The following is a 9,597-nucleotide window of genomic DNA, read 5'->3' as shown; positions in this document are numbered from 1 at the left end:
GTGTGAGGAGAAGTGAGGTGAGTTTTTTTTTTTTCTTCTCTTCTACAGAGGGACCAGCTACTTGAATGCAGTGGTTATGCTCATGCCCAGATACGTAGACAGTGACTTCATACTCATTTTTCAGCGCACGTCCAGGAGCCGTCGCTCCTCTATTAGAATGGATATATCGGCAAGAAAACGATACGCCGCCGTCTATTTGCGCTGAGATTTATACTGGGATGTAAGGAAATGTATTTTATAGCAGTGCTTGCCAATGGACTGCTCTGTTTCGGGTGAGCCTCTGTTGAAATACGTTTTTTTCCCCTCAAAGCAGCGGTGCGTTCACTTACTATCATACTGCTTTAAAATGAAGATGGGCTCTATCAAATGATGATGATGGACGAACGAGCGACAGCAGCTGGTATGTTGTATTTCTTCATTTTTTTTGTGTGTGAAGATTTTCCTTTAAATCTCGATAGGCTACATTAGCAGAAATGTGATGTACAGATAGATTTCCTCTGGATTTCAGCAGACGCTGTGCGTGTGTGTTGGTGGGGAGAGGGGGGAGTAAGTAATTGGTCAAATGCAGTGGTGCATAGCCTATTGTAGCTTGTGTCTAACATTTACCTTCTTCTGAAATCTGTACTGCTTTAACATAAATTGTAAACATTGCCTCCCCTCCCCCTCATCAACTGTGAATGTATTAATATGAAGTACTGCACAATTGTAATAGCTGACTCTGTATCCTTTGTAGCTCTCTACCAAGGTGGCAGCAATGGCGGAGGCAGCAGCTACTGTGATCATCATTTACTCCTTCCATGCAGAGGAATAGTGCTGAAATTGATGACAGTGGGATCCATCTAAATTGCCAGTTATACAATGAACACCACTGTTACACCATCGGACCTGGTGGATGTGCCAAGACAGCAGACCTTCAATGGCACCCTGGGCACACACACCCCTTCAGGTTGGGCCGTGATCCACACCGCTACTTTGACCTTTTGCTCCCTCCTCCTCATCTTCATCTTCTTCCTGGGCTCCTACGGCAACCTTGTGGTGTTCTTGTCATTTTTTGACCCGGCGTTTCGCAAGTTCCGCACCAACTTTGACTTCATGATCCTCAACCTGTCCTTCTGCGACTTGTTCATCTGCTGCGTAACGGCTCCCATGTTTGCACTGGTGCTCTTCCTGGATGCCGGTGGAGGGGATGGCGTGTCGAAGAGTTTCTGCTTCGCCTTCCACTTGACCAGCTCGGGCTTCATCATCATGTCCCTGGAGACGGTGGCTGTCATTGCTTTGCACAGGCTGCGCATGGTTTTGGGGCAGCAGCCCAACCGCACCGCCTCCTTCCCCTGCACGCTGGCCCTCACCGCCCTGCTGTGGACATCCAGCTTCACCATGGCTGCCCTCCTCACCATGCGAGCGTACCCACGGAGAGATGGACCCTGTTTGCCCCACTTTGGCCTGGGAAGTGGACAGGCCAGGGTTGTGTTGTATGTCTACCTGGCAGACTTTGCTTTTTGTGTAGCTGTGGTGTCAGTGTCCTACCTGATGATTGCTCAGACACTGAGGAAGAATGCACAAGTGAGGAAATGTCCCATCATCACTGTAGATGCCACGTGCCCTCCGCCCCCACCGCCTCTCATTGCAGCAGGCTTTGAAAGCATGCAGTGTGCTGTTCAAGGCCCCTCTCTGTATCGTAACCAGACTTACAACAAACTGCAGAATGTACAGACACACTCATATGCCAACAGGACCAACCAGCCGATGGTTCCTGGAGCTGCTCAAGGAGCCACCTGCTGCCAGCTGGTCTCTACAGTCAACTTGGCCACAGCCAAAGACTCGAAGGCGGTTGTCACCTGTGTAGTCATAGTGTTTTCTGTGCTGCTTTGCTGCTTGCCGATGGGAGTTTCACTGTCACAGGATGTTTTGTCACCGGAAAGTAGCTTTGCACATTATCAGTTTGAACTGTGTGGCTTTGTGCTAATTTTTCTCAAATCGGGCATCAATCCTTTTGTGTACTCACGCAACAGTGCAGGGCTCCGCCGCCGTGTGCTGTGCTGCATTCAGTGGGCTGCGCTGGGCTTCCTCTGTTGCAAGCAAAAGACTCGGCTGCACGCGATGGGGAAAGGTAGTCTGGAAGTCAATCGTAATAAATCTTCCCATCATGAGACCAACTCAGCCTATGTACTGTCACCCAAGCCACAGAGGAGGCTGGTAGACCAGGCCTGTGGGCCCAGTCACTCCAGGGAATGTGCTGGTAGTCCAAGGGCCACAGGTGCGCGCAAACCTCGCCTCCCGAGCACTTCTACGCCGATCAACACCCGCATTGAGCCCTACTACAGTATCTACAACAGCAGTCCCTCTGCAGGGCCCAGCTCCCCCACCAGCCTGCAGCCTGTCAGCTCTCAGACATTCGCCTTTGCTAAGTCTTATGTAGCCATGCACTACCACACTCACCAAGACACACTGCAAGACTTTGAAAGCACCTCAGTGCACCAGATTCCCATTCCCTCTGTCTGAGCAAAGAACAGAAAGGTTTGGGGTTTGGATGATCTCTCCAAACTTTAAATCGAATGTGAATCAAATGAGGAACATTAAAACAGCCCATTTTATGTACTATTTGGAATTAGTATTAACCTTTTGTTCTCTTCTACAGTGGAAAGACATTATGTTCAGTTTTCTTGAGTGGAAAAATGAAAGAACCAGGATTATAAGCTTTGCCATGGAAACCAAAAACAACCGAGACATTTGTAATGAAAAGTGTCTGTTCCAAAATCTGTTATTGAATTGACTTTTTTTTTTTTTTTTTGCTCTTATATACAGTTTTATCTGAATCTGCCCCTATTTTGTGCACGCATGTGCCGGTATAACCCAGGACTATGCAGGTTTTCACTGAAGCTGAGGGCAGCAGCTGCTGGTTTCACTGCTGCCTCCTCTGGTTGAAGTTCCTGAGCACTGATACCAGCTGCTGTAGCATCAGGCTACAGTGAAACCCTGCACACTCCCACACATGGCTGTTGATGGCATGTGTTTGCACCTTGATGGGCCTTTTTTGCTTCTTAAGAAAAATGTGTTTGTGAGCCTCATACTCTTTTTAACACAATAAATGTTTGGCAAGTGCAGGAGATCTGTGCTTTTGCTTTTTTTAAAAAAAACAAAACTAAAACTGCACCAATTAATTCATTAGAGGATCAACAGAAAACACAATTAAGCGTAAGGGGACAGAGGCTGCTGGCAACTGCCCCAGCTGCAGAAACACAGGGGTTGAAGACAAAGCAACGCTCTGGCTATTTGATTAATAAATTCTGGTATCGTTTTGCAAAAATGTCAAGCTTTTACTGTTTCCAGCTTTTTAAATATAAGCACATGATGCTTTTCATAAATGATAGTAAATGTTTGGGTTCATTGATCAGATAAAATATGTGAACAGGTGATCATGTCTTGCCAAATTTAATTGGAATTTGCTATTTTCTTACACATTTTGGGGCATAAAAAGTAGTGAAGAACATATTGGACAATTAATCTGTAATGAAAATAATATGGAGTTTCAGTAGTTTTGGCAGCAAGGTTAATGATAGTTGTGTAACAGTATTTCAGACTTCATGTCTGATGGCTTGGTACACTTGTAGCTCTGCTCATGCCAGGAATGTGAAAACAAAATACTTGTGTTATTATGAACCAAAAAAGGTTTCACAAGTGGAGGAGCTTAAACTGTTTGCTTAGCCTCAGCGCCCCCTGGTGGCTGTAGTACTTAACTGCTGGAGGAAAGTTGTACCTGTTTTAGTCAGATTTCTAAAAAGTTTAGACACTTCATAGAAAAACAAAATATTTATAAAAGGTGGTAATGATAGTTAGATGTCTCTATAATTACTAAGTACAGATGTTGCTACATTGTCCTTACATCTCAGTCAAGTATTTCTTTCCCTGTGTGGTAATGCAACACTACAAAGGAGGTTTTATGTTTTTTTATTCTTTGCTGCAGATGCATTGGTGTTTATCCCAGCGATACAGCAGTGGTCACGACCCCCAGTGTTCTTTCTTCATAAAACCACAGAATACCTCTTTAATGAACTCACAGACATTCTGTACATCCTACAAACTTGCATGAAATTTTAATCAAACACTCACTTTGTTGTTGTTATTCCACAGCACCCTCTAATGCATAAGTTACACTCACTCATCCTGTAAATTAACACAGCACACATTCTCCCTCCTGCAAAACATTTCAGACTTTTTTTCTCTCTCTCTTTCTCTCATATCTACAAGTACAAAGTGCCACAGTCAAGCAGCTAATCATTGCATATCACACACGCACACACAAATACAGTCATTAAAGACAATAAAACATCCATGAATATCGTTAATTCCCCTGATGATTACAAGTCCCCTGATTCATCACTCCTTTGCTTTCAATTAATCAACAGAAAGAAAAGCATAGATATGGAGTCCAGGCAATAAATCCACTGCCTTCTGGAGTTTGGCATCAGCCCCATTTCACTGCACTGAGTCTGAGCTGGCCTGCTGGATTCAGCTCATGTAGCATCACCCGCTGCACGGATCAGGGCTTAGGTTGGGGGCTGTGGTCCTGGGCTACATGAGGTCCAGCCTTGGGATCAAGTTTTACCTCAGTCTTGGCATTTGGCGCAGAGTTTTGGGTTTCTGTTTCTCCACCAAACAAGTCTTCTGTCTTCTACAAGTGTCCCCTCTCTTTATGGTTGCTCTCCTTGTCCTTCATGCGCCGCTGCTGTCATGTGATCTTTGTCAGTTTAGCTGGAGACTGACAGAAGTCCGTGTTCGTCAGCAGTGTCAAGAATCCTGCATATGACAGGAGACTCAACCTAGGGGAAAAAAAGATGTCAATCACCTTGAATATGCTGCCAATCATCAAGCTGACATCCTGTCTGCACATAGCCAGTATGGTTAGATACTAAATCTTCCAGTCTTCCCCCCCTTCCACCCATTTTTCAGGCATTTCTTACTCTTCTTTGTTATTACATGATTTATTGCATGTTGGGCAGGTTTAAAAACTTGAACAAATGCAGATGATTCCACACTGTCTTCTGTAATTAAAGGTGGGTTCAACAAATAACACTGAATTTGGTGTAAATTAGGCATAGATAATATACATTTCCTTATATGTGGCCCTCATGAATGAAGTATGGAAAAAGCAAAGGTTCAGCGTTGCCGTCCTAGCGTACTGCAACGAAGCATGTGTTTGTGTTTTATTCGTAAATGTGACTCAGCGGTATCAAGTCGACTTACCCCAAGGATATACTGACAAGTCTGCGGCTCCAGCATATAGACAGTGACAGCATGAGGAGACTCCGACTCCTTACATCTGACGGAGAGAAGACAAATGATGTGAGCGAATGAAATGGGGAACATTGAGGTATTATCTTGCTCATGTGTTGACTCAGGGCGGCGATGCTGAACCGAGGGGCAGTACGGTTCCTCTTCAGCCGTGACTGTTCACTCACTTCAGCTTGACAATGACCTGTCTGGGCTTCCCTGTCAGATCGCACACATCCCCGTGGCCATAAAAGTGGGACACCAACCTATCATGAAGGAAAGAAAAAACAGGAAACAGAGTGAAAAATCAACAACAGTTTAATTTGCATCCAAGTCAAGCTTAAAAAAATCTGAGTTGCCTACTTGACTTTCTGCACGCCATCATCTTTGAGCTGGTAGGATCGGGCGACATTCTTCTTGGCCCAGTCGATGTGCTCCTCGGCATTCCAGTTCCCAACCACTACAATGTTCTTTCCTTGCTCTTTGTCCTGGAACACAAAGGGACAATTACCTCATTGTACAAATGCAGCCCAGTTTACTGAACGATCTTACATACACAACTGAAATCACCACATACGCATAATTATAAGTTCTCTGTTGCATTGTGATCAGGTATTTTTTCATTATTTCATGACATTTTATGAATGAAATGATGGAAGACTGATTGCAAGTTGCAGGCTTATAGCTGAGAAATACACTTGGTTGTGTACATTTTCCACACGTAAAGGTCAGTCCCCATGCATACACACAAACTAGCAAGGAGAGGCTCTTACCTCATGATACTGATGGACATGCTTTCCATAACAGAATTCATATTTCCACCATCCTACCCCCTGAAACACACACATTAAGGTCATTACATGTCACTGCAACAACACTCAGATGCTACAAATAAACATGCCTCACCCCGTGCAGACAGTAAGAGCCACTTAGGAACTCCTTTATCAGCTGGTCATCCGTCAAACGGGAGATGTGAGTGGTGCCGACGGTGACCTGAGACTGCCCTCCGACAGTCATGGGTTTGTGAGTGGAGGTGAAGGCTTCCTCTCTCACTGGCGGCGCCTCCTCCTGTGACACGTCAAAGATATAAATGAGTGATGTGTCGTCTGCACAACAGCGATTTTTCTACTCAGCCATCTTTCTTCGCAAGTCTCACCTCTCTGGTTTCGGAGGTGGCGCTGAAAGGTGGTTTGAGCTGCTCCTCTTGCTCCTTGTCCAGTTGGGCGAGCCGCTGAGGTCGCAAAGGAGAGCCTGCCAGGGCCTGGCAGAAGATGGCATTCACCGGTGAGGACTTGAACCTGCAAGAATGGAAGCGGTAAGATGTAAGCATTTGCTGGAAGATGAATTTCAGCAGAACCCCTTAAAACAGCATTTCCAACATACATCATACTTCCTCATTGTTTAAACGTAGTCATTTTGCCACATCTACCTGTATTTTGGGTGTGCACACAGCAGAGGTGTCAACACTACCACCTCGTATTCACAGGTGGTGACCTCAGCGACAGACAGGATCTCATGCTTGGCCTCAGGATGACAGACGTACAACACTGACGTGGAGCGAGGCTGGTTCTGTTTCAGCACGCAAGGAGTCCCGTTTCCCATCTCCAAAGAGTAGTAGGGAGTCAGCTGACCTTCTATGTTCTTAGTAGGCACCTGGACAGCGGTGGAAAAAGGTAAGGAAACAAAGGAGACAAATGCAAAAGCTAGTCTGGTAGATTCAGTTGGTTAATGTAGTTTCAATACTTACTTCTGTATCTGCTGCTGGTTTGACATTTTCCTCCTCTTCAGCTTGATCTAAAAAAAGATTCTTTGCTTTAGCACAATAAGGAAAAGACTAAAACGCTTAATATTGTATGAAGATATCATGAAAAATACATGTACAAAGAAACTCACTTGTCTCTGTTGACTGGCTCTTCTGTGCCAAATTCCCCAGGAAGTACTCTTGAACACTAATTTTCTGTGGAAAAATAAATGTTCCTCTTCAGCACATACAAGTTCAAGAGCTGGATTCTCTTTTATGTGATCTGAAAATGATTGTAGTCACTCTAAACACAGACCTGGCCAGTCTCCTTCTCTTCATGATACTGTCTTATATGCTTTCCATGGCAAACTTCATACGTCCAGTATGACTCAATCTGCAAAGTTTTGGCAAACCAAAAGCAAGCTAGAAGTTAGAAGTGAGTCTTCAACTGATCAAACACCTGCAGCACTACAGCACTGCTTATTTTGTTATGCTCTGCTAATGTAGCAGAACTGAACATAGTTTTAGTTTCACTGCTGGGGGAAGTTCTCACCCTGTACGAGCAGCTGCTTCGTTTGAATAGCGGATCCAGCAGGTCACCTGGAGTGGGTCCAGCGTACTCCTTCTCATCATCCTGAGACAGAAAGATGCAAAGACAAGATGAGTGAAAGAGATAACAGCAGCACTCTTCTCTTCTATAGAAAGAGAGAGACATCAAATCTTTAAAGGCTTAAAGCTATGATGGGAAACCTTTGCTGCATGTCACTTGGATCCTCTTTTTGGGTGTCATTTCTCTTTTTGTTAACAAATGAGTATTTGAAGTCCTCGTCTGGTAAGTGATTCAACCCCTAAAAATTCCTCTCTGTGTATCAAAGTTGCATATTTAGAAGGGTGTTTTTTTCCTGAAAATAATTCTGTCATGCCTTAAAATGATGTTGATGTTATTCTAAATTATTGTTTCCTCCAAAATGTGCAGATCTAGGAATTCCCCGCCCCTCTCTACTCACTGCACCAGCTCACCTACAACTCTGTTCAAACACCATAAAACTACTCTGCGCTACAAAATGGCAGGTTGAAATGTTGGATTAATTCTTCAGGGTCTGTTACACGTGAAACCTTAAAAACTCTGCATCTGTGTTTCTGAGACTGTCATCGGTACACTGCAGTTTCAAGGAGGAAATGCTCAGCCACGGTGTTGACTGCTTATTTCACTCATGATGTGTATTCTAGGATATAAAAACCCCACATGGACCTCTTAACAAGGTATTAAACGTAATTTAACAGGACTGGGTGACAATTGTTGCTAAATGAATGGCTCTGAAAATCTGAAAAACTTGTTTAACCATAAGTTGCTTTCCTCAATGTACTTTTTCTTCTACATTTCAATTGTCAAGCTATAGCAAGCATGGATTTTTCATCCTGTTATCAAAGAAACTGGAGTACATTCTCATTGCATCAGTTATGAATGACGACCACGATCACAAAAACTGGGCAGACAGTGAAGCCATTATTAGTGGAGCATACAACTCAAAGATTGAAGATGTCTTTTGTGGAAAACTGCATATTAATCCAAGGAGTTTAAATGAAAATAAATGAAAGAGCAGAGTTGTGTCTCTCTGTGCTTTCCATTCTAAAGTGACGTGTAAATGTACACCTGGCTAAAGTGAGGTATGCTAACCAGCAGAACAAGCTTTAGAGGATTTAACAGCCCTGCATTTACACAGATGTCAACATTTCTGCAGTGCATTAATTATTATTATCTACAAAGGCGACAGAAATAAATAAATCTCAAAAAGTAAATAAATAAATGAGTTAGAAAAACCTTGTCCAGATATGAAACTGTGTAGGTATACACAGGTAGGTAGGTATACATTTACTCACCTCCTCTCCAGATGTCAACGATGGTAGGAGACATTTGTACTTCTCCTTCTCCGTTGTTGTCATGATTACAAAGTCATCTTCGCTGTAAAGTGCACCTGAAGGTGGCTGTAAATCACAGAAAACGGTTTGTTACTTAAACTGCAGTGAAACAAAGTCTGCAAACAGCGCAGTTAACAGCTCACTGACGGCTACAGAAACATCTCTTCCGCCTGTAACAGTGAATGAATTCCTCTAAACAACGGTGTTACTAAAAGGTGGAGACGTACCAACGTGAATTCAGGGCCAGGCCAGGTGATTTTGAAAGGAATTTCGTCCGTAAACGAGGGATACCCTCCTCTGTTTGCTGAGACGCCGCTGCAGACTCCCAGCAGCCCACCGAGGAGCACCAAGCGCAGCCCAGCCGTCATCGCTCCTGTCCGGCTGCTGAGCTCCTACAGCTCGCCGCTCCTCATGTAAGATACCGGCGCCCTCCTCGGCTCGCACTCACGCCCGCTTCTGAGATGAAGTAGAAGCTGGTAGAAAGTCCAGGGAAGTCAGCTTTGACAAGCTAAGACGGATGTCAATACAGCACCAAACACCGGAAGTGAGCTCTTTACTTGCCACGTCGAGTTCCGGCTGTGCGTCGAGCTGAAGTAAAAGCAGTGACGCCTGGTGGCCGCTAGAGGTACTGAACGCTTTATACATGGGACAGACTATGGAAACTT

The 9,597-nt window shown here is 44.4% G+C and overlaps 2 protein-coding genes across 2 annotated transcripts; one reads left to right on the top strand and one right to left on the bottom strand.

The window, feature by feature from the left end:
- Nucleotides 1-248: 248 nt before the first annotated feature.
- Nucleotides 249-3,102, top strand: gpr75 (G protein-coupled receptor 75). Its single transcript, XM_008280663.1, has 2 exons — nt 249-400; nt 734-3,102. The coding sequence occupies exon 2, from the start codon at nt 859-861 to the stop codon at nt 2,500-2,502; it is 1,644 nt and encodes a 547-aa protein (XP_008278885.1). The 5' UTR covers nt 249-400; nt 734-858; the 3' UTR covers nt 2,503-3,102.
- Nucleotides 3,103-3,932: 830 nt separating this feature from the next.
- erlec1 (endoplasmic reticulum lectin 1) lies at nt 3,933-9,499 on the bottom strand. The gene is made up of 14 exons (XM_008280662.1): nt 9,160-9,499; nt 8,894-8,998; nt 7,566-7,646; nt 7,329-7,406; nt 7,165-7,228; nt 7,019-7,065; nt 6,701-6,924; nt 6,428-6,569; nt 6,178-6,339; nt 6,045-6,104; nt 5,635-5,759; nt 5,460-5,537; nt 5,245-5,320; nt 3,933-4,820 (listed from the first exon to the last, which is right to left on the bottom strand). Exons 1-14 carry the CDS (start codon nt 9,298-9,300, stop codon nt 4,749-4,751), a joined length of 1,455 nt encoding a protein of 484 aa, XP_008278884.1. The 5' UTR covers nt 9,301-9,499; the 3' UTR covers nt 3,933-4,748.
- Between the last annotated feature and the right edge of the window lie 98 nt (nt 9,500-9,597).

This window comes from Stegastes partitus, unplaced genomic scaffold (assembly GCF_000690725.1).
Source record: "Stegastes partitus isolate 25-593 unplaced genomic scaffold, Stegastes_partitus-1.0.2 Scaffold206, whole genome shotgun sequence".
NCBI lineage: Eukaryota > Metazoa > Chordata > Actinopteri > Pomacentridae > Stegastes > Stegastes partitus.
The sequence above is the reverse complement of the archived record's forward strand: the minus strand, read 5'-3'. Positions and strand labels throughout refer to the sequence as shown.